A 23,144-nucleotide genomic window follows, 5' to 3' on the forward strand; every position below is an offset into this window, starting at 1 on the left:
GCTCTAAATTATTTGTTTCATGTTTCATTTTTTTTGTCTCCATAAGAAATTCAGGCAATGGACAACAGAGTTCTTCGCAGATCACTTCATCGAGGCTAATAAAACAGGAAAATCATAAAAACAGCTTTGTAAGATTGTTTGCAAATGAAACCGTGAAACCAGATATGTGATCTGCCAGGTATTGAGTGTGCTGAGTCAGTCCTCTCTCACACACCTCTTATTCATACAGATGTCACCCCCACCCTCTTACGCCTCACCTACGAGAAGACACGTCTGTGCACATACGAAGAAGCCTGTCAGTATTTGGACAGTGACATATTTTCTACTGTTTTGGCTCAGTGCTCCACCAATACTGGATTTCAAACAACACCATGACAACGCAGTCAAAATGCTGACTTAAAGGGTGTGTGGCGATGTTCCCATGTTCCATATTGAAGGAGTAATAATGTAGTGCGAGAGGACAATGATAGGGTGACAGTTCCTACACTATTCACACAATGTATATGTAAATACTTTCAAATTACAGTAAAAGTTAAATAGATGATAGTATTGTCTTAGTGACATGACTCACACACAGGTCAAAGGCTAATTAAATATAAATACTGAACAATTATTGTGGAAGCTAAATGATTCCTGTAACAAAAAAAAAAAGAAGGAAAGAAAGAAATGAAACAAAATAACCTGCCTTCTTCTGTCCAGACATGTGGATGTGTTTTGGATTGGTGTGGGATGCCATGCCATTTTCAGGTTGCACTAAACCCTCTCATTAGTATAAACACTAACGGCAGAGGAGACAGGGTGTCAGCTCTCAGTATGGTGTCGCATTCTCTGGAATAAAAACATCCATTAAAAGCACATCAACAGAGGCAGAAGTACTGGTTGCAAATGCACTTTTGACAAAGTTTTACATATAAGAGTATGTCTTTTCCTTCTGGCAGCATTTTGTACAAACACAGACCTGATAATTGGTGCTGAAATGGGGGAGAGATCAAATGAACCTGCCCAACAACAACCAAGCCTCTCTCAGAAAACAGTAAAACAGCCTCTCGTTTGCTGTTGTAAACAGACTCCTCCTGTTGGGAAGTTTCCATGCCACAAGGAAATGCCATGTTGTCTGGAAGCCTCGTCATCACTTTCATCATCAACTTCATGTATCTGGGATTACTGCAGCTTTGCAAAGTGTCTTAAGTAATTGCGATAAATGACGCTTTTGTCAGTAATCATTTTCTTAATATTAAAGTATGGAAAAGCACCTGCTGTAAACACTGAAGAACATAAGCTTTACATAATGCATCGGATCACCAATCATAAATACAGGACAAGTCAACTGTACATAGCTCATTTTATTAGCTACTTCAAGGCTTTAAAAAAAATCTTATATTTAGTTAAAAAAACTAATACATTAATTGGGTGTCTATCAGGTTGCCACATAAACATGCAAAAACTCAAAGACAAAACACTCTGCACTTGAGCTTTCAGCCACATCAAACAATCTTCACAGTGAACCTTTAAGGGAGAGAAGTCCCAAAAGTGCTCAGAATAATGGTTAAGTTCAAACATCTCCTGTTCCATGACAGCTGAGTTAACTTCATCTGCTCATAACCACTGTGTGGTACAAGTGAAAGCCCCGGAAAAAGCCACTAAAGAGACCTTGAGAGGAGGTGTTTTTTTCAACTGATGTTTCCAAGGTTGAGAAAGTGTCGAGCTCAAGTCAATGTTGTAAGCACATTCTATTGACAATTTAAATTAATGAACAATGAAGTCATGTCAGTATCAAACCTAAGTACATTACAAAATGAACGGCAGTGAAATATACTGTCAGACTATTAATACTAGGTAAGAATTTTCCCCTGAAACATCTTAACTACTCTATGTAGTTAGGATATGGAGTACAGGCTAAATAATGCTGAACTGTGTTATGTGAAGAGTGCTGCTACAAAAGTAATTACATTTTCCTAAAATAGTCTACTAAGGAAGTGAGTCTCGGGGGCCAAGACACGTTTTTGATATTGTATAACGCACAGTGTTAAACAACTGACAAATTAACTAAGTCTAAAATTGCCCATAGGCATTTTAATTTCTTCAAAATTAAGCAAAAATGTAAAGAGACACCTGAGCTGAGTTTACAGCAGCAGCATCACAATGTCTGCTTTAAGAAGTTTAAGCTCAGGCCTAGACAAACAAAGGTTAGTTTCCTAAGTGTTTATCCAACTTAAGACCTCCTGGTTGCTTTGTTGAGCCTACCTGGAGCCCATGGTGCTTATAGTAAGTCTGCAAACAATGTGTGGATGCTCAAACATTAGTTTGACAGTACTTTCATCCAAGTTACCACTCCAACCTCTCATACTAGAGCTCACGACTCACATTTTGGAAAACAACTCGCACTCAATTACACACTAACTTGTTACCATCAACAGCTTGCTTAGTATCATTTTGATATAAAAGTCTGTAAAAAAACCTTTTTGTTTTTCTCATCTTTTCTCTTCACAACAGAATCCAGACTTCAGACAAATTGAGAGGATTATATGCCTAATTAGATGTCTTAGTTTCTTGTGCCTGGCACAAGAAACTAAGCATGCCTGCACAAACACACCCACATCTGAATCTACATGAATGGGACAACCTTCAGGCCTCGTACAGAGGAGTAACTGTGCCATCCTTCCACTCAATCAGGATTTCTCCTCGCTGTAAAGTGGGGGAGGAGTGTGGGAGACGCATGGCATGCTCTGTCAGCGGGGCTCTTTCACTGTGCACCGGAGACCCAGGAATGTTCACCTCTGGCCTTGGTGTGTATGACTTCAGAACACACACCACCTTCTTCCTCCTGGCACAGCAAGACAGAAAAAGCCAGAAAGTGGATGGATGTCCAACTTTTTTGATTTTAACAAGACCTTTTTGAAATTTCTTGCCAAATATTTCTTCCAGCTTCTGCCTTAAAGTAGGAAAATCTGAGGTATTGCGATGCACTGCTGGCTCTTCATCCAACTATGCTCTTTTCTGAATAAACCAATTTTTCTAATCTTAATAGATTTTTATCAGTTATGGTGCCAGACCAGCCCAAGGTGCTCTCCTAACATGACTTACATCTGACCAAAAGATAAAACTCAAATTTATCCAATTTACAAAGACACAAAACAGAAAAATGAAACAAAAAAAATGTCTGCTATACAGTAGCTATTGGCAGACCAACAGTAATTGCTTGTATACTTTTATCTCTTTCTTCTTTATTCATGTCTTCTATTTTTACTTTTTTTATTGCTGCTGGTCTTTGACAGCTTCCAAAACTTCCAGTTTCCTTGTATAACTACAATGACAATAAAGTCTGATCTATCTATCTAGCTATCATATGGATGATTAATTGATAATCAAAATAAAAATACAACAATAATTCTATAATAAATGAACACTTGTGTGTATGTGTGTGTTTAGGAACTGACCTATTGGAGTAAACATTGAGGATAAGGATCACAGTCCCCAGGACCAAAGCCAAAGAGCTTAGTACCAGCATGGTTATCTTCCAGCCCATTCCTATGCACATATATTTACAGACCAAACAAAACATTAATCATTTTACATAACCCACATATTACACAAGCTATATTTATCTTCCTTTCCAAGCTATGATTCTTGCTCATGTACTTGTCAAATATAAGCCTATTGAACTCCTTTACAAACACTACAACACATCTAGCATGAACTTCACTCTATTTCTCATTCATTTAACTCCACCTAGTGGTGGAAAAGTAAGTACATTAAAAGTGAATCAGATAACTTGTTTTTCATGCTTCTGTACCAGCTTGCATACAATACTGTGGAATTAAACACTTCCACAGATTACAATTTAGCAAACTTACCATAGTCCATACTGAAGAAAATCATGGTGGGATCTGCAGGGGATTTGGTGCTCATGGACAAAAGAGTCTGATCAATTGCAAGATATGATTCTGTGACCTCATTTTCCATTACACCTCCAACTGGAAGTGAAGAAAAAAAGAGACAAGTGAACTAGAAGCAATTATCAAAACTATGTTTTCTGTGTAGTTATTTCGACTTGTTAATTTGTATTGGCTATTTTGTATTGTGTATGTTGTGTGTGTTTATTAACGGTTTTAGTTTGTTTACCATAATAGTCTAGCAGTAATGTCTTTAAGTCTATATCTTAATTTTCTTTATGTGGCCATTGCACAAACAAGGAGCAAATAAACAAATATCCCTAATTTTGAATATTTTGAATACAAATGGATACAACGGTCTCTACAGTTGTGTGTATCCGTCTTAAGTAAGAAAGTAAATCAGCTGATGCCGGGTCAGCCTGATGTAGAGACAACATGAATCAGCATTACCATGACACACAGCAAAGCCATTTCATGGAGTGGTTGGCCAACCTCCAAAATGAGGAAAATTCTGATTGGTCAAAAGTGCAATCAACTAAATGAAATCCTCAGCCTAAAAGCGGACATGTAATCTAATCTGCAGGCCACAGCAGAACAGATCATGCAGCTGATGTTGGATATAGCACGGGAAATATTTTTATTTTTAATTTGATTTTGATTTTCTGACAACATAGCTTGCCAGAGTTATGCTTTCTAGCATCAATGCTCAGATGACAGCACGTCCATACGATTTACTCTGTTACTGTTTAGTAACTAAGGGTGGTTTAAGCTTGCAAAGTCACTGGCTAGCATAAAAGAAATTTGTGATACTTTTATTACAATTATACCCTGTAGGAAGACAAAAATCAATAAACTACTACTAGAGAGATACTTTAAGGTCCTACATGGTTTAGCTTGTCTGTGTATATCAGAGATGGGGCTTGTAAAGATCCCAGGTTCCAATGAATTCCCCAGATGGTGGAGGGTTTGGTGTTGGTTATTTCTGTTGTCTTTCCCATTGCACAATGTCTGGTTGTCAAGTGCCCGCCACCTGCTGCCCTGTTAGTAAAGAAAGTGGACCCAAAGAACACCCAGCTAGCATTAGACATTGTATAGAATTAATCATATTAGAATTAAAAAATATGACAATTTCCTCCCTAGTTTTTTTTACAATCAGATCCTTTGTCTCATAGGATCTTCTGCTCCTTCTCCAAAATATTCATACCTGCTTATGTTCCCTTGAAAGGAAGACTAAAGTGGATTCTTGTGTGGCGCTAAGGTGCAGCCCCCTCCGTAACAAAGTGAGGTGTCCTTTCTTGGAACAGGACCATGTCTGGCTGCTTGCCTCTTTGCCCATATCCACTGCTGCCTCTCCGGGACCAGTCACATCACTATCAGCCTGAAAGACACAGGGCTTCAGATGGACACCTTCATACTGCTCTCCTGATGCAGTCAGACACTCCCCAGTGTGTTGGCTTGCGAGAGCCTGGCTCTCTGGGAGCCAGCGCCATTCCTGTGCGGCCGAAAAGGGGGTGCAATCAGCCAGTGACACCCTACTGTCCTGAACCTGAAGACATTTACCCAGCAGCTTGTTCTGAATCTTTAAGCCAGACACCTCTGTGTGGGGGACACAAAAAAATTTTCGGTCATTATTGGAAACCTCTCAGTCAAGCTGCTGTTGCTATATGTGAAGGATTTTAAATTTTATTACTCAACAACAAATTTATGCTTGTCAAGAGAGTGTAACCTCATTTACAATGCAACGTTTGCATGTTATTATATTATGCAAAATACATTTTGGAGCCTGACATAACATCACTGGGGTCAAATATTGTAAGTTTACAGTGTTGTTGTTCCAGCTGTCTAATACTGGTCAAGCCAAATTCCACTAAAAAGACGACAATTTAATCTTAATTTGCTCCTGGGCAAAAGTGTCATAAAATATTACTTGAAACGTTTTTAAAAGTTCGTGTCTTGTGATACCTAGCTCTAATCGGCACACAACTGAAACAGCAAAGCTCAATTTCTCTTTACTTCAAGACAATTCAAACTTTTTTTTTTACTCTGCGGGTTTAAGTAGTTAGCGTTAAACCCACGTTGAGCTAGCTTAAATGTCAATAGCTAGCTAAATTATTCTAGTGAAAGCTGCAAGAGGAGACATGAACACGTAAAGTTTGTAACATACTGTGCTTAGAACTACCCAAACTCCAAGTTATTACTAAAGTGTTTCAGTTAACCTTAACAATTCATGTCACTAACTTAACCAACGTCAGCGTACTTCTGCTAAAGTTACCCAAGATGTGACGAAGAGTGCAAAACTAGCGTTAATTTACAGCTTACGTTAACGTTATATCAAATAAGTAGTCGTTCTCGTTGTGTTCTTTGTGTTTAGCCATCCGAGAACCAATCGGCCAGCTGCCTTAAAGGTTACAGTTATGTTTGCAAAGAGACTCAGCAAAGTGCAACATATTTTCCTATTTGTCCTACCTTTGAAAACGAGGAGAGCAAACAAACAGACGCACCGCAGGCTTCCTCCCATGGCGATGGCGATTGAAGGCACAGATAGTTCAGGCTCTCACCGTGACAATACAGTCCGAGTGTTTTCAGCAGCAAGAGCAAGTGCAAGTGGGCGGGAACAAAACTCCATGCAGCCTTCCTCTACGCATCCATCACTTGCACAAATGGTTGGTGGAACATCCATGCATTCCTCCTCGTAACTGCTCAGGCCTCCAAGTGCGCGCTTACGGTCAAGGCATCAAACCAAAACACTTTTAAGAGGGACTTTGGTTGTTTTGAATGGTTTCACTATTGCCCGTTGCTGTTTCTTCTCTACATCTCTAACCTCAGTACGCGGTCATTATTCCCTTTTATATAACAAATTCAATCCTCGTGGGCTGTTGTTTATGATGTGTTCAATTTTTCATTGTTTTGCATATTCTGTTACTGTCTTATTACTGTGGCACATGTGGTTTTTCCTACAACTATATATATATCTACAAGATCCATATATATATACAAGATATATATTTATATATATATACAAGATACATTCTTTGTTTATCACTATGGCAGGCAAGAAAATGTGTTTACAACCAGTGCGCTGCAACTCCGTGGACTACCAATTAGATTTAAAGAGTGTAAATCTGGAGAGAGGAGAAAACAGTGTTCCCAGATGAATAGGTTTGCCCACTCGTTACTGTGAGGAATGGGACAGCTTTTGGGGCCTGCATGGTCACATGATGTTTTTCTCTAGAATGATGCACCACAAAGTATGTGAAAAATTTGGATCAAAATAAACAGATATAAATTACATTCTTCAGCAAAATGTATTTTTCAATTTCAATAAATTAAATACTTCACAGACAACAAAAAGCCAAAATAAAAACCTTCAGTCCTCTATATTTGTTTAAAAAAGTATATTGCATTCCTATCAGTGAATAAATATCTGTATTAAAAGTAAGCTTGTGTTAAACTTAGTCTAACAATTGCGGCAGCAGGAAATTAATTAATTTCTTCCAAGTGAAGAATGAAAAGCAGAGATCTGTACCATCTGTACCAAAAGTAAAGAATCAAATGAAGACCTTTGAAAATGCCTCAAATTCTCTAATCATCTGCCATATTTCAAAATTTATGTTGTGACACTGTATTAACGTGAGTAAGGGGGAAAGGGGAAGAGCAGGTTGGAGGTTCTCCCTGTTGAAACCCAGGTGGTGCAGTGGGGGCTTGATGTTGCACTGAGGGTGGTGGAAAAGCTGCATCCGAAAAACCAGATGGAGCAACCTGTTGTGGCCACTGACTGTCAAAGCCACATGTTGCGTTCGCATGCTGAGTGGGATCTGGTGCTGGGTATCCATAAGCACTTGGACCTGCGGGTACTGGATAAGGTCCACCAGGGTAGGCAGGTGGAGGGAAGTCGCTGTAACTCGGGGCCCCAAGAGCTGAGTAAGGCCCTGCTGCCTCACCAGGCTGACGGAGAGCAAAGCGAGAAGGAACAATGACCAATGGGAAGCGCAGCTCTGGGTCAATGGCAAAACTGATGTCCAGATACACCTGGAAAACAGAAATATACTAATAAGTCAACTCCGTTTCCATCAGAAATGATTTGAATCAAACTGCCATTTATGAAAATATTAATTCAGTTGATTGTGCTCTCTAAGAGTACAATATATTCAGCTGTTGTGCTCTTTGTTGTGCTATATTTACAATAGTTGCTGAAGCACATTTGTAACAAAAAAAAAAAGAATAGGATTTTCTGTGATTACTTAACTGCCAACATTTGCGAAAAATCAATTAATTAATTTCTGAGTTAATTCTCACATAGTCAGACCTCTACTCTGGCTGCACCAACTGTCATTCTCATATAAAAAAAGAACCCTATGGCTTGTTTGTATTTCTTCAAACCAAACTCAATAGTCTTGGGCAGCACTAAGCTCAGGATGTAGTGAGAGTACAACCTGCAGAATAGTGTAAGGCGGAATTCGTTCTACGCATAAAACTGAACACAATCCCTGCAAAAGAAAAGGCAACTGCCAGCTGCCAACTGCGGCATAACTGCGTTAGGATGAAGGTAACTTGCCATTTTCAACATGTAGTTTGCTGGCTCAGAGAATGTTGTTGTTTTCTGTGGCAAAGGGGATTTTAAAAAGGTTAACATGCAGACAGTGGAAGGGAGGATAGGGAGACATGTATTTGCATGTCAAATACAGACATTCAGAAAAGACCCCAGGCACTTTGGACAGTTCCACCAGTTTGGTGGACCTCTGCAACACAGATGATACCACAGGCCTTAGAGCTTTTTAGAGCACCTGAAATAGGTAGCCGTTAGCAGGCTCATACCAACAGTCTCCATCCATTATTTACTACATACCTTGAGACAATAGTGAACTGAGATGATTTCGCAATTCTGCATGGTGTAGATGGTATTGACAGGAATCTTCATTTCGCAGGAGACAGTTTCCTCTGAGTTTTTGAGCATCTCTCCAACCATTTTGCACAGAGTTTTGACACTGGTTTTAGTGGCACCACTGGCACGGTACTCTACATTCTGCTGTAAGCTGAACTTGGGCCTCATTTTTTTGGAGGAGGAGTTGCAGATTTTGACGACAATAGATAAAGTGTCACCTGTCAAAAACAAATCATTATATCTGAATATGCACTATTTACATACTGCAATATTGCTAATAACAATAAAGTACATACATACAGTGCCTATGAAAAGTATATACCCACTTGGATATTTTCCAAATGGGTATATGGTCAATATAATTTGGCTTTTTTTTAAACAAAGATTTACAAAAAAAAACCCCCAAAACATATATACGTAAACATATAATGTCAAAAATGTAAACAGAGTTTTACATAGTAATGTCAATTAATTAAAAATATATCACATCAAATCAATGACTGCATAAATATTCACCCACTTTAAAGTGACTGACCTGATTCAGTAGAGGTCCAGCCAACTGGTTCTAGTAGTTTTACAGTTAGTGAAATAGAGATCACCTGAGTGCAGTGAATGTGTTTCAAAAGATTGTAGTATAAAGATACTGTGTCTGGAAGGTCCGGTCACTGGTTAATCACTATTGCTGGCTACAATTACACCATGAAGACAAAACAATGCTACAATCAACTCCAAGAAAACCTTATTGAAAACTATAAGTCGGGGATGGATAAAAAATGTCCAAGTCACTGAATATCACCTGGAGTTCAGTTAAATCCAGCATTAAGAAAAGGAAGGAGCTAGAGTAGTGAGGGAGGCCACCAATCGCTTATTTTACATAATATATTTTCAATTAATTGACATTAGTTTATACAAATAAGTTTACGCTTTGAGTTTTTTAAATTTTGGCCAAATTATATTGACAATGATTCCAATTATAAAAACAATAAAAGGTGAAAACATCCAATGGGGTGAATACTTTTTATAAGCACTATATATATAGAAACACATTTGTCAAGTCACAATGATCACATTTACATTTACACCTGAAAAACTTCTATCTCACTTAGTAAAGAAACCATGTACAAAGCTGTAAACATTTGATATCATGTGACAATACAATGTATTGTATGTCCTGCATGAACAGTTGATTGTGTTCCTTGTAAATGACTTTACCTGGAGAGCAAACCGTTCTGTCAATGGTAGCAGACATTTGGACCTGTTCTTTGGAAAATACCCCAACCTTTTTATCCACTGAACTAGAGTGGGGACACTAGAACAAATCAGATGGGTAGATAGATAGATAGATAGATAGATGGATAGATAGACAGATAGAAACAATCATCCAGTAGCCCATTACAGCAGTGTAGGTTAGTCAAAAAGTAAGCAAACAAACAAACAAACAAGACCTAACTGTTAGTAGAAAAAACAGACTAAACATATACTAAATAAACTAACTTATGCTACATAAAGTACAGTAGAATGCAAAGAAAGCAGGTTGACCAGATTGACTGTGTGTATAAAACAAGAGACTAAAAGCTACACTGTAAACAGATGTAAACGGATTGCTACCCAGAAATGAGTCATAAAGTACAGGTTAATTGCGCAAAACATATAATAAAACATAAAATCATACAAACAAAATAATTTAATTGCAACTCAGTGTCTCATATGGCAGAAATCAAAAGTCCAGGAGGAAATCCAGTCACCTTGTTGTTAGTCTTTGGATTAAGCCTGGCTTGTTTAGGTCCTCTCTAACTAGGTTTAAGATGGGGTTGAGCCATAGCAGATGTTCTCTAATGAACCCTACAATCGAATCATCTCACTTCACTCCAAACTCCGTTCCTTTCAGCAGAACACACTCCATTTCCTGTTAAGTCAAACAACTAACATGTGGTTTAGATAGATAGATAGTTACTTTATTGATCCCAAGGGAAATTCAAGATTCTCTTCTTACTCTTCCTACATATGATGTATATTATCGTATAAAGTTTCAGATTACTGCAACTCCTGCTACCTTCCTCATTATATTTGAAGACATTGTTGATATGCTAGTATTTTCTGCATGAAAAAGATGTTCAGACACATTCTGTATGAACTGTTTTCACACTGCTCTCTTTATTGTTGCCTTTCTCTCATCACCACCTATGCTATTCTTTCAATTTAGGCAACTTTCTCTTTAGTCACATGACTTCTTAAATTCCCTCTCAGCATCCAAAAGCCAATTAGAGTACACTACAGTTCCCTCAGAAAATGTGTCCTCTTTGTGAGATTTTCATGAACTACAGGCGTCCGATCAACAAATCAGCCGGCTACTCATAACATAGTGTATGCCCTGCCCAAGCATGATGACAAATGAAATCTCAGATATTGCCTCATGGCAAGAAGTGAAAAAGTCTATCACACAAAAGCAAACTACTCTGTACAATGCGTTAACCTAAGGCTATTTCACTGCTAAGTTTGCCAATGCTTGTTCAAAAAGTTCATTTGAAAAGCGGAAATAGTGAATCAAATGCATGTACAATCGTAATGTCCCTCTTACCTTTACTTGGCCATGTTGTGATAAAGACTTTGACACAAAATTGAGCTCTTTGTGTACTGCAGAAGGCCACCGCCAGTTCCTGGACACCTTTGCTTCAAGCATGTAGATGATTTTTCCATGTGACCCGTTGAAGGACGACGGCATGTTCCTGAAAGACAGAACCAGCCCATAAATCCATTTCGTAGTGAAAGCAAGCCATGACATACTACTTATGCCAGATACTTAATATAATTCAAACCTACCCATGTGGGATTTTAAGGCTGAAGTTAAAACAATGGGCTCCTTGGGGAAGTACAGTGCCTGAAGAAGAAGTGAGAGTCATCAATACTTCCACTAGAGAAGGCGAAAGATTATTGGCAGCACTTTTATTTACTGAGCTGCATTATGTATTGTATTATAAAATTGTGAGATTCTTACGCCGAAGCGTCCATGGCGTAGGCCACGCCAAACATTTCACCAAGCACGTACGTGTGTGTGTGTGTGTGTGTGTGTGTGCACATGCGCCACAAAGTCCGAAAAGTCTTTTTTATTTTCCTACGCTGCCTCGCAGGCCAAAAACGCGGAGACAGTGAGAAGGGGTGTGCTCACCTTGTCACAAATGCATACAAATAGATAACATTAATCTGAGCATACGTAATGACCGTTGTCAACGCAGCCAGGAAGAAAAAAATTGATAAATTTGTATTCAATCATTAATTTATTAGTTGTCGTGTAGGTCTGTGTGAAGAAATAATCGAATTTGTCAGCCATACTTTGCAAGCAAACAATGCACCTTCCCGTTGCTGCAGGCTCATCCATCTTATCAAATTAACGCCCATAATTTTAAAATAGCAACAAAAATAAAAAGGTGCAGCATTTTTTGACCTACCTTTGGGACCTCCTGCCACTAAGTATTCCTTGACTTTGAAGTATCTCTTGTGCGCACTGTAAGATCTGTCATCATCTCCACTCCCTTCCGTCCAACTGACTCGCGCGTCCCCCTTGAGTTTCACGAAAAGGCTCACTTTCTTTTCTTTTGTCAAAGTGAAAGTAACTGTGCCCAGAACAATATCTCCCTCAGAAAAGGTGTTCTCCGTGTGGAGAGCTTCATAAATCACATTTAAATCCTTTATCGGAGACATTTTACGTACAACAGCCAAACGCGCTGTGGTTTTCGCACTCGTGACCAATAAATGAATAAATCAGCTGAATACTCACAGCACAGTTTACGCCGCGCCCAGGAATGTTGGCAAGTCAAATCTCCAGTATTGCCTCATGGCAAACAGTTAAAACTTAAGCAATCTGCTTCTAACAAGCTGTCCGCGTTTATATAAGCACATAGGAACTGTATTGTGTTCAGTGTGTCAACCAAAGGCTATGGTTTTTTTTCGTTTTGGTTCTTACAAAGGTTGGTTTTTATTAAGACAAAAAATGAAGAATAATGTAATTTTGATGGTTTAGATGTCTTACATAACCACACACAAGTCAGAGGTGTTAAAATAATGGACTTACAACCATCACTTTTTAAATTATTATTATTATTATTGTACAGGCACTTACAGTTGTTGTGCACTAGTAGGAGCAATTTAGTTATTGGCAAAAGAGTCAGTGATTCTGTCAGTGATTCAGTCATTAAAGCAAAAATCAGTGTATGCTTTATACACATAAAAATCGGGGCACCACCCTGTCACCAGGGACCAATAGCCAAATTAATAAATAGGAAATAACAGTCTCTTAAAATTGTGAAGGATGAATCCGAGCACTGACTGTCATGAATCCAGCTGTTATTACAAGTACATTCACAACAACCACAGACAACGACAGGTTAAACTATAACAGGATTTATTAAACAGCAACAACCATCCAGAGATAAGTATCGCTTTGCAATAAACACTAATCCAAGTTTTATCAACACACATTAACTATTAACTAAGATAACACAGGTACAGCAGCAGGAGTATATCTATACATGGGTGTCCATATACCCATGTATAGATCCATATATACAGGAGTGTGTGTGTGTGTGTGTGCGTGTGTGTGAGAGAGAGAGAGAGAGAGAGAGATGGCGATGGAGACCAAGACGGCAGAGGGATGACGCGGGGGGCGTGTCCCTCGAAGCCAAGATAGAAGGTCGTTGCGTGAGTGATGTCAGCAAGACCAAGATGGCAGCAGAGTGGCACACAAGACGTGCAGCTCAGAGCCAAGATGGCGATTGCCCACATAATGTGGCTGATGTGGCAAAAAAAAAAAACTAAAAAGGCAAAGATCCTCGAGCATCACGTGTCTCGCCAGGAGAGTCGTGATCGCGTGCTCGGACTCATGCCCATGTAAAAATGTGAGAGAGAGGTAAAGATAGAAGAGGAACTTAAAGAATTAAGAACCCAGTAAAGATCACCACTTCAGTTCTTTTGAGTCTCACACTATCACCACACAATAGTAGAGTCAGTAAACCGGAGTTTATCTGCTCAGATATTGGTCTTTTACCCGGTGATGCGCGAGCTCACAGAACTGATTGATTTGGATGATCGGTAACAAAAATCAAATGAGTGCGCCACTTACAGTGCGGCCCTGGTACAGCGATGGTGGGGGGTTGAGAATATCTCCTTTGCATGCAATATCAGTGGTACATCTGTCCAGTCTGGAACAAAGAATCACACCTCTGTTGCTTCTCCTGAGTCCTCCGCCTATTTTGTCCCCTGGTAAAAGGGTTTTTAGGCAGGATGCTTTTCCCCCTCATTTGAATCAAGGGTCTAAGGACAGAGGGTGTGCTGATTGTAAAACCCCTTGTGATTTACGATCAGGCAATATAAATAAAACTGACCTGACAATATTCAGTTGTTTTTTTTTTTGATAACTTATTGTTTTTGATTATCAACATTTTTAAAGTTAATAATAATAAGTATGTAGTATCTTGTAAAGTAATAATCCCATTAAATTATTTAATTAGGCCAGGAAAAAAGCAATGACTGACTTGTTCAGAAGCTAACTCCATAGCACAAGGCACACCCTCAGTGGTAAGCAGAAAGTTATTTATTTCTGTATTAAATATTTACGTTTTATGTATGTATTTATTTATTAGAAAGCTAAGACAGCTTATAGATCATCTCGAAATGGCCACTCGTACAAATCTCCCAAATAGAGATATGGAGCAGTCAGTCTAGTCAGGCAGTGTATGTTTATGTGTTTTGAGATGGCAGCTTCGGAGGAACACATGAAAGAAGGAGGTGGAATTTAAAAACATTAACAGTATAGTATAGTCCAAATGCCCTCATCTTCTGCCCTGCTTATTTGTGTTTTTTGCTACCATAAGTGCCATGAGAAGCAGGGAAAAGGGATGAATAGGTTGGAGGTTCTCCCTGTTGAAACGCAGTTGAAGCAGTAGGGGTTTGACGTTGCACTGAGGGTGGTGGAAAAGCTGCAGCCAAAAATGCAGATGGAGCAACCTGTTGTGGCAACTGATTGTTGTAGCCACTTGCTGCATTCGCACGCTGAGTGGGATCTGGTGCTGGGTATCCATAAGCACTTGGACCTGCAGGTACTGGATAAGGTCCACCAGGGAAGGCAGGTGGAAGGGAGTCGCTGTAACTCGGGGCCCCAACAGCCCCAGCTGGGTAAGGCCCTGCTGCCTCACCAGGCTGATGGGTAGCAACATTAGAAGGAACAATAACCAGTGGGAAGCGCAGCTCTGGGTCATGTTTTAAACTGATGTCCAGATACACCTGGAAAACAGAAATATATTAAGAGGTTAACTCATGATTTGAATTAAACTGTGATTTATGAAAATAGCTGTTGTGCTGTTTGTTGTGTTATATTCATATTGATTGTTGAAGCACATTATTTAAGACAAGAATTGGATGTTTTACAATTACTTTACTTCGTTCGTATTTCTTCAAACCAACCTCAATAGTCTTGGGCAGCACCAAGCTCAGGATGTAGTGACTGTACAACCTACAGAATAGTGTAGGGAGGAACTTGTTTTACATATGGGCAGACGTCTGTGTTTGTACCATTAGTGACTGGGTTAGGATCAAGGTAACCTGTCATTTTCAACATGTAGTTTGGAAAGCTAGCTTGGAAATTGTTGTTATTGTTTCCTATAGTGGCAGGGATTTTAAAAATGTACATGCATAGAAGACCTAAAGCTGGGGCAACTGGACTCCCAGGTATTAAGGCTTGCAATGCCCAACCATTTAATCAGAACTGAAGAAGCCTTTTGGATGAGAGGTGAAATATCTTCACTTTTAAACTGAAGTCCAGTTGCCCCAACTTAAGCTCTTCTATGCAAGATGACCGGACAACTGAGAATCTACACAGACTTGACATGCACATAGTGGAAGGGAGGACATGTATTTGCATATCAAATACACACATTTAGAAACCAGCTTGGTGGACCTCTGCAACACAGATGGAACCACAGGCCTTAGAGTTTTTTAGAGCACCTGAAATCAGCAGTGACTAGCAGGTTCATACCAACAGTCTATATCTACTGAGTTAATGTAACATCACTATTATTTATTACATACCTTGAGGTAATGGTCAACTGAGATGATTTTACAACTGTGCATAGTGTGGATGACTTTGACAGGAATGTCCATTATGCAGGAGATGGTTTCCTCTGAGTTAAATTTGAGCGTTTCTCCCACTTTTGTGCGCAGAGTTGTATCAGTGATGTTAGTGGATCCTTCTGTACTGTACTTTATTTCTTGCTGTAAGCTGAACTTGGGCCTCATTTGTTTGGAGGACAAGTTGCAGATTTTGACGACAATAGATAAAGTATCACCTGTCAAAAACAAATTATAATATCTGAATATGCCCTGTTTACACACAGTAAAATTGCTAATAAAACATATACATGCTGTATATACATATATCTGACAATGCTCACATTTACACCGGAAAAATCTTCATGTGACTTAGTAACAAAACTATGTGCAAAGCTGTAGACATTTGATATCATCTCACAATACGCTGTATTTTATGGGCACTTGGTTATGTTCTATGTCAATGACTGACCTGGAGAGCAAACCTTCCTGTCAATGGTAGCAGACATTTTGACCTTTCCTTTGGAGAAAACTGCAACCTCCTTACCCTTTGAAGCACAGCGGCGACACTAGAACAAATCACACATCAAACATTATTTTGGGGTTGAAATGGGGTTTAGATGGGGTTGAGCCATAGCAGATGCTCTCTCATGAGCCTTGTAAACAGATCAGCGCCCTTCAATTCAAACTCCATTCCTTTCAGCAGAACATATTCCTGTTTGGTCAGACAACCGGTATGTGGTTTCTCTTGTTCTACATATGACATATATCGTCATACAAAGTCTAAGATTACTGTAACTCCTGCAGCCCGCCTCTTCCTCATTATATTTAAGTATAGTACATTGTTGATATTGGTGTTTTCTCCATGACAAACATGTTCAGATACATTCTACATAAATTGTCTTCACACTTCTCTCTTTGTTGCCTTTCATTCAGCTCCATCTATTCTATTCTTTCAATTTTAGCCAACTGTCTCTTCAGTTTAGCCTTAAATTCCTTCCTTCCTGCAAGTTAGAGTATACTGCAAAAGGTCTTTTGGAAAGTGGAAATAGTACATCGATTTCATAATTGTAATGTCCCATATACCTTTACTTGGCCATGGTGTGATAAAAACTTTGAAACAAATTTGAGCTCTCTTTGTACTGCAGAAGGCCACCGCCAGTTCCTGGACACCTTTGCTTCAAGCACATAAATGATGTTTCCATATAACCCGTAGAAGGATGACGGTAAGTCCCTGAAAGACAGAGCCAGCCCATAAATCCATTTCTTAATGAAAGCCAACAATCACACACTGCTTATGCCAGATGATACAATAAGATACAACAGATGGGATAGGATACAATACAATATGCTGTAATTCACACCTACCCCTGTGGAATTTTAACCCTGAAGTTAAAACAATGGGCTCCTGGGGCAAGTACAACACCTGAAGAAGAACAAGTAAAGGTCGTTGATTCTTCCTAGAGAATCTAAAAAACCAATGCAGCACCTTTATTTATTGAGCTTCATGAATGTATTATGATATTATGAGATTCATGTGGTACTTTATATGCGTAAATCATCAGCCTTTGTGTGTGCAGTAGGTTTACTTCACTTGTTGCGAGATACAGTATATAAGAAAAACAGTACTCATTATGTAAGCCTAAAGTATACATATAAGCAGATAAAATTCATTTGGGATGCATTTTATTGGCATTTTACGCATATTTGGGGACTGCCATCAACACAGGAATTATCTTTAATAGTGAGCATCTTTCTGGATAAATAATCAACTTTGACTATGTATAACCATACTTTGCAAATAATGTTCAAAATCTTAGGCACCATTTTTAAAGCTATGGGTGTCGCGTCGCTGCATATCATTTACATGATACACTACAATATAAATGTGTCAGAAACAGGCTCATCCATCCATCAAACTAAAGCCCATAATTTTGAAATAACTCAAGAAAAATCAAAGGATCCAAACATATTTTTGTCCTACCTTTGGGACTTCGTGCCACTAAGTGTTCCTTGACTTTGAGGACTCTCTTGTGCTCACTGAAACAACTCGTGCCCTCGTCATGTTCCTCCGTCCAGGAGACGCGCGCGTCCCCCTTGACTTTAGCGACTATACTCGTCACCTTCGTTTCTTTTAACAGAGTGAACGTGACTGCGCCTGCAACAGTGTCTCCCTCAGAAAAGACGTACTCTCCGTTTAGAGCTTCGTAAATTACACTTAAATCCTTTATCGGAGACATTTTACGTGCATCAGCCAAACGCGCTGTGGTTTTCGCACTTGTGACTATACGCAGCAGGCGTTGGATGCCTAAATCTGCAGGCTGCTCACAACGGAGAGTACGCCCCGTCCAGGAATGATGACAAATGAAATCTACACTCTTTCCTTCAGGCAAGCAGTTAAAACATCTAGCAACTAACAGGCTACCCACGTTTAACTAGCTTAAAGTCTAAGACATATTTTTAAGCGCATAAGAACTGTACTCTGTTCAATGTGTCAGCCAAAGGCTATTGCACTACCAAGTTTCCCAGCACTTGTTTGAAATACTTAATGGATCAGCACCTCCCATATTTGTCATTCAGAAAAATGTAGGAGAAATATATGTTTAATGAAACAAAAACTGAGGAATAAATTAATTTTTAGAAACCATGCACAAATCACTATTTTTTTGTAAAGCTATCAATATGTGGGAGAAAGAACACTCTATTGATATATCAACTTTTTCAAAAAATCTAATAATTTTTTTTTCCAGTGGACATAAACAAATTTGACAAAGACCCTTAAGATTTGATACACACCACATTGCCAATATATTTGCAACTGGTCAACATATCAACCTGGACCATTTATCTCTCTAGCTCCACTACAGCCCTGATAGAGTGATGGCTGGTTTGATAGCATCTTCTTATGTCGTTTGCATGCAACATCAATTGTATATCTGTCCCTCCTGGGAGAAAGAACTGTGCTTCTTTTGCTCCTCCTTTATTTATTTCCTCATTTGAATCAAGGGACTAGGAACAGAGGGTGTGCTGACTGTAAAACCCCTTGTGACTTGTGATTGGGCCATACAAATAAAACTGACTTGACTTTATACAGTGGCTTTTTTGGTGACTTATTTATTGGGTATTAACATTTTCAATATACAATCCACACAACATTGATTCTTCAACAGAACATACGAGGTTGGGGAAAATGTAATGCATGCCCTGTTATTAATCAGTCAGTTTGTGTAATGCTTCAGTGCCGCCAATATCTCCTGTTTGTTATTGCTAATAGAGCTTGTGGAACACAGTGAACTGGCCACTCATACAAGTTTACCAGGTGGACCTACAGAGCAGTCAGTCTAGTCAGGCAGTGTATGTTTATGTGTTTTGGAGGAAGTTGTGAGAGGAGGAGGTGGAACTTTTTTGGGTTGATGCTCAAAATCTCACTGGTTTCTCCAATGCTACCAACTCCAGCTTTGAGCTTGATGTAGGATAAGACCCGCTTGAAATAAAGAGCATAAAATAATTTGTTGCACATTGCTATGAATGAATAACCAGTATTAAAAGAAAAGAACCAAGTGAAAAAACAAAATTATAGTAGAGTGTAAAAGCTCTCATCTTCTTCCCAGGATATTTGTGTTTTTTGGAAACTCAGCATTTTTTATCTGACTCTGTGTCGTGAGAAGCAGGAAAAAGGGACGAATAGGTTGGAAGTTCTCCCTGTTGAAATGCAGGTGGTGCAGTGGGGGCTTGATGTTGCATTGAGGGTGGTGGAAAAGCTGCAGCTGAAAAACCAAATGGAGCAACCTGTTGTGGCCACTGACTGTTATAGCCACTTGCTGCGTTCGCATACTGAGTGGGATCTGGTGCTGGGTATCCATAAGCACTTGGACCTGCAGGTACTGGATAAGGTCCACCAGGGAAGGCAGGGGGAGGGAAGTCGCTGTAACTCGGAGCCCCAACAGCCCCAGCTGGGTAAGGCCCTGCTGCCTCACCAGGCTGACGGAGAACAAAGCTAGAAGGAACAATGAGCAGAGGAAGCCTCACCTCTGGGTCAATTTTAAAACTGATGTCCAGATACACCTGGAAAAAGAAATATATTAAGAAGTGAACCCTATAAGAAATGATTTGATTAAGGTGATTGTGCATTTATTTCTAATCACTGAAGTGTGCAAATTAAGACAAGAATTGTCTGTGATACAATTAATTAACTATGAATATTTGCAAACAAAATTAGTTAATTAATCATCTAATGTCATTAATAACTGCATTATCACATACCTTGAGGTAATACTCAACTGAGATGATATCACAGTTATGCAGACTGAAGATGGCATCGACAGGAATCTTCAGTTGGCAGGAGGCAGTTTGCTCTGAGTGGCTTTTTATTGTGTCTCCAGCCATTTTGCACATACGTAGGCCACTGGATGTAGTGGAGGCATGGGCACGGTACACGATCTTCTGCTCTAAGCTGAATTTGGGCGTCATTTCTTTGGAGGAAGAGTTGCAGATTTTGGCAACAATAGATAAAGTGTCACCTGTGTAGAGCAAATCATAGTTTTTTCAGGATGGATAATAATGTAACCACTCATAATAAAAAATAGACATTAAACGTGCTGTATGTAAGTAAATAAAGCATACAGAATACTTAAAGAAAACTTTCTGTCTTGCATTGAGACTTGGTTGTGTTGCTTGTAAGCTGGAGTAACTTTACCTGGAGAGCAAACCTTCCTGTCAACGGTAACAGACATGTGGACCTGTCCTTTGGAGAAAACCCCAACTTCTTTATCCACTGAACCAGTTTGAGGACACTAGACCAAATCATACAAACAAACAACATTTCACATCAGCTCACTGGCTTATATGGCTGAAATCAAACTGCAGGAGAAAATACTGTTGTCCTGCTTTTAATCTTTGGTACGCTTGATTGGTCCCAGATTTTTAAATTACTTTGAGTTTGCTGTCCGGTGATCCAGATTTACTTATATTTCTAATGAAGTCAGTGATGTCAGAGCTTTCCTTCACCAAGCTACTGTTATTATATCAGCCTTTAAAAATCTACTATCTATCTCCCATTACTTAGCATATTACACGTCATATTGAGCAAGTTCTCAGGTTACTGTAGCTCAGTGCTTCTCAATTATTTTCTGTTGCGCCCCCCCCCCCAGCAAGTAGAAAACAATTCGCGCCCCCCCCCCCGCGACTATAAATAATAGTAATAATAATATGTAATAATATTTAATAATATGTAATAATAGGATGCTAACAATTCTCGCTGGTTTACTGAAGTAGCATTCACAAAGCGGGATGATTGTTGGCAATATTCGGCACGTTTTGGCTGAAAAATCTCCAGCGGCTTATCAGCATGATTGGGATGTAATGTCTTCAAGTGGGGCCTTAATTTATTTGGCTTCATGCTGTCCGCTGCCAACATTTTTAGACAGTAAACACACCGGTCTGTCGTCTCCCACTGTAGTCACAGTGAAGCCAAGCGCTACATATGCTTCGTCATATTTCCTCGTCTTAGCTTTCGGGTGAGTTACTTTTGTCTCATTATCTTCGTCTCTCTCCGCCTTTCTTCTCATCCCTGTTAAAAAATTCTTCATGTTGTCTCTTAAGGGTTCGCTTACTGCACTTCATATCGCCTGCTCGGTGCAAAAAAACCGCTACACCATAGAGCTAATACTCCCTGCGCACACTCTGACAATGAGAGCGCCACTGCCAACTACTGTAGTGGATGTGCAATTACACTTTATTCTAGTACGGCAAAAAAAGCATGTTCCCCAGGGTCACACGCGCCCCCCCTGGCATCGCACCGCGCCCCCCTGGGGGGGCGCGCCCCACTATTTGAGAAGCACTGCTGTAGCTACTCCTGCTGCCTGTGTCCTCATTATCAAGAATTTATGTCAGCGTTTTCCCTATGTCCAAATTCAAGTTGAGAAACATTTTGTATAAAACTGCTGTCACACTCGATGCTTTAATGTTGCCGTTCTTTCAACCTATTCTGTTTCATTCATTTAACTTCTTATCTTAAATATTTTCCTTTGCAGCAGCCAGAAGCTCGCTGAAGTGCTGCAGTGCTTCATGTGGAAAAGGGAAATAGTGCATCAAATTCATGCATGATTGTAATGTACCACGTACCATTAGTTGGCCATGGTGTGTTAGAGACTTTGACACAAACTTTAGCTCTGTTTGTTCAAAAGAAGATAGCTTCCAGCTCCTGGACAATTTGGCCTCAAGTGTGTAGACAATCTTTCCATGTAAACCCTTGAAGGATGACGGCATATCCCTGTAAGAAAGAGCTGCTCCATTAATGCAGTTCTTTGTGAAAGCACACAATGGATCACTACTTATGCCAGATGTTGCAATTCAGACCTACCCCTCTGGAATTTTAAGCTTGAAGTTAAAAGAGTGGGCTCCTTGGGGAAGCACAGTGCCTGAAGAGGAGGTGAGAGTCATTAGCACACCTTTATTTACTATCCTGTATTGTGTGCACGGTGAATTGAGAGTCATGCGCTTGTGGGAGGTTTACGTGTAATTCAGCAGTTATATGTGCAGCAGTGTTGGGAGAAGCACAAAGATCTTTTACTAATACTACAGTGTGGAAATACACTAGTACAAGTGAAAGTCCAGCCCATTTCCTCAGTTTACCTTCTTCTGCTAAGTATTCCTTGGCTTTGAAGTAGCTGGTGTGCGCACTGTGAGATCTCTTCCTTTCTCCAGTCCCCTCCGACCAGTGGACGCGCGCTTCCCCCTTGACTTTCACCTTAAGTTTCTTCAGTTTGGTCTCTTCTGTTAAAGTGAAGGTGACTGCGCCCACAACAACATCTCCCGCAGTGAACGTGTGCTCATTGTTGAGAGCTTCATAAATCACTCTGAAGTTCTTTATCGGAGACATTTTAGCTGGACGACGCGCTCCGTGTTTTCCCACTTGCGACTACGACTACCTCACCTGTCGTCAGGTAGTCGATGACAGTGTCCGGCTCCGCCCAAAGAGCAGGAAAAAAAAGCATAAGCCTGTTTCCAAGCGTACTGTCACAGGTCAGCAGTTGCAACATTACAACAAGCACTTAAGTAACCCTCGTATCATAACAGCGAAATCCATGGCAGCAGTGTAGGCTTACGCAATGAAAGGTGAGGCTGTAACGAATATCACGAATTGAATACGCTTTCGTATGCATAATGTGTTAAATATTAGGCTATTTAACGGATATAAGTGAAATTCTAATTATTCATTTATGAAGTGAAAGGAAAGAAACAGGTGTATCTTTGATGGAAAGAAATATGAG

The 23,144-nt window shown here is 39.6% G+C and overlaps 4 protein-coding genes across 5 annotated transcripts; all 4 read right to left on the reverse strand.

Moving 5' to 3' along the window:
- Positions 1-1,328: 1,328 nt before the first annotated feature.
- On the reverse strand, positions 1,329-6,775 carry si:dkey-245n4.2. Of its 2 annotated transcripts, none has more exons than XM_046387034.1 (6): positions 6,360-6,775; positions 5,098-5,489; positions 4,778-4,931; positions 3,855-3,974; positions 3,438-3,528; positions 1,329-2,824 (listed from the first exon to the last, which is right to left on the reverse strand). In XM_046387034.1, exons 1-6 carry the CDS (start codon positions 6,409-6,411, stop codon positions 2,626-2,628), a joined length of 1,008 nt encoding a protein of 335 aa, XP_046242990.1. In that variant the 5' UTR covers positions 6,412-6,775; the 3' UTR covers positions 1,329-2,625. The 2 variants fall into 2 exon arrangements, with proteins under 2 accessions (XP_046242990.1, XP_046242989.1); XM_046387033.1 differs by having other exon boundaries at positions 4,778-4,934.
- A 198-nt stretch (positions 6,776-6,973) lies between these two features.
- Positions 6,974-12,544, reverse strand: LOC124058123 (arrestin domain-containing protein 3-like). The gene is made up of 6 exons (XM_046387032.1): positions 12,222-12,544; positions 11,596-11,653; positions 11,354-11,501; positions 9,988-10,084; positions 8,740-8,993; positions 6,974-7,922 (listed from the first exon to the last, which is right to left on the reverse strand). Exons 1-6 carry the CDS (start codon positions 12,472-12,474, stop codon positions 7,494-7,496), a joined length of 1,239 nt encoding a protein of 412 aa, XP_046242988.1. The 5' UTR covers positions 12,475-12,544; the 3' UTR covers positions 6,974-7,493.
- A 1,291-nt stretch (positions 12,545-13,835) lies between these two features.
- Positions 13,836-18,760, reverse strand: LOC124058126 (arrestin domain-containing protein 3-like). The gene is made up of 6 exons (XM_046387039.1): positions 17,858-18,760; positions 17,242-17,299; positions 16,960-17,107; positions 16,346-16,442; positions 15,856-16,112; positions 13,836-15,051 (listed from the first exon to the last, which is right to left on the reverse strand). Exons 1-6 carry the CDS (start codon positions 18,111-18,113, stop codon positions 14,617-14,619), a joined length of 1,251 nt encoding a protein of 416 aa, XP_046242995.1. The 5' UTR covers positions 18,114-18,760; the 3' UTR covers positions 13,836-14,616.
- Positions 18,761-18,965: 205 nt separating this feature from the next.
- LOC124058127 (arrestin domain-containing protein 3-like) lies at positions 18,966-22,876 on the reverse strand. Its single transcript, XM_046387040.1, has 6 exons — positions 22,507-22,876; positions 22,235-22,292; positions 21,997-22,144; positions 20,570-20,666; positions 20,137-20,393; positions 18,966-19,938 (listed from the first exon to the last, which is right to left on the reverse strand). Exons 1-6 carry the CDS (start codon positions 22,751-22,753, stop codon positions 19,507-19,509), a joined length of 1,239 nt encoding a protein of 412 aa, XP_046242996.1. The 5' UTR covers positions 22,754-22,876; the 3' UTR covers positions 18,966-19,506.
- Between the last annotated feature and the right edge of the window lie 268 nt (positions 22,877-23,144).

The sequence above is a fragment of the Scatophagus argus genome, chromosome 4 (assembly GCF_020382885.2).
Source record: "Scatophagus argus isolate fScaArg1 chromosome 4, fScaArg1.pri, whole genome shotgun sequence".
Lineage (NCBI taxonomy): Eukaryota > Metazoa > Chordata > Actinopteri > Scatophagidae > Scatophagus > Scatophagus argus.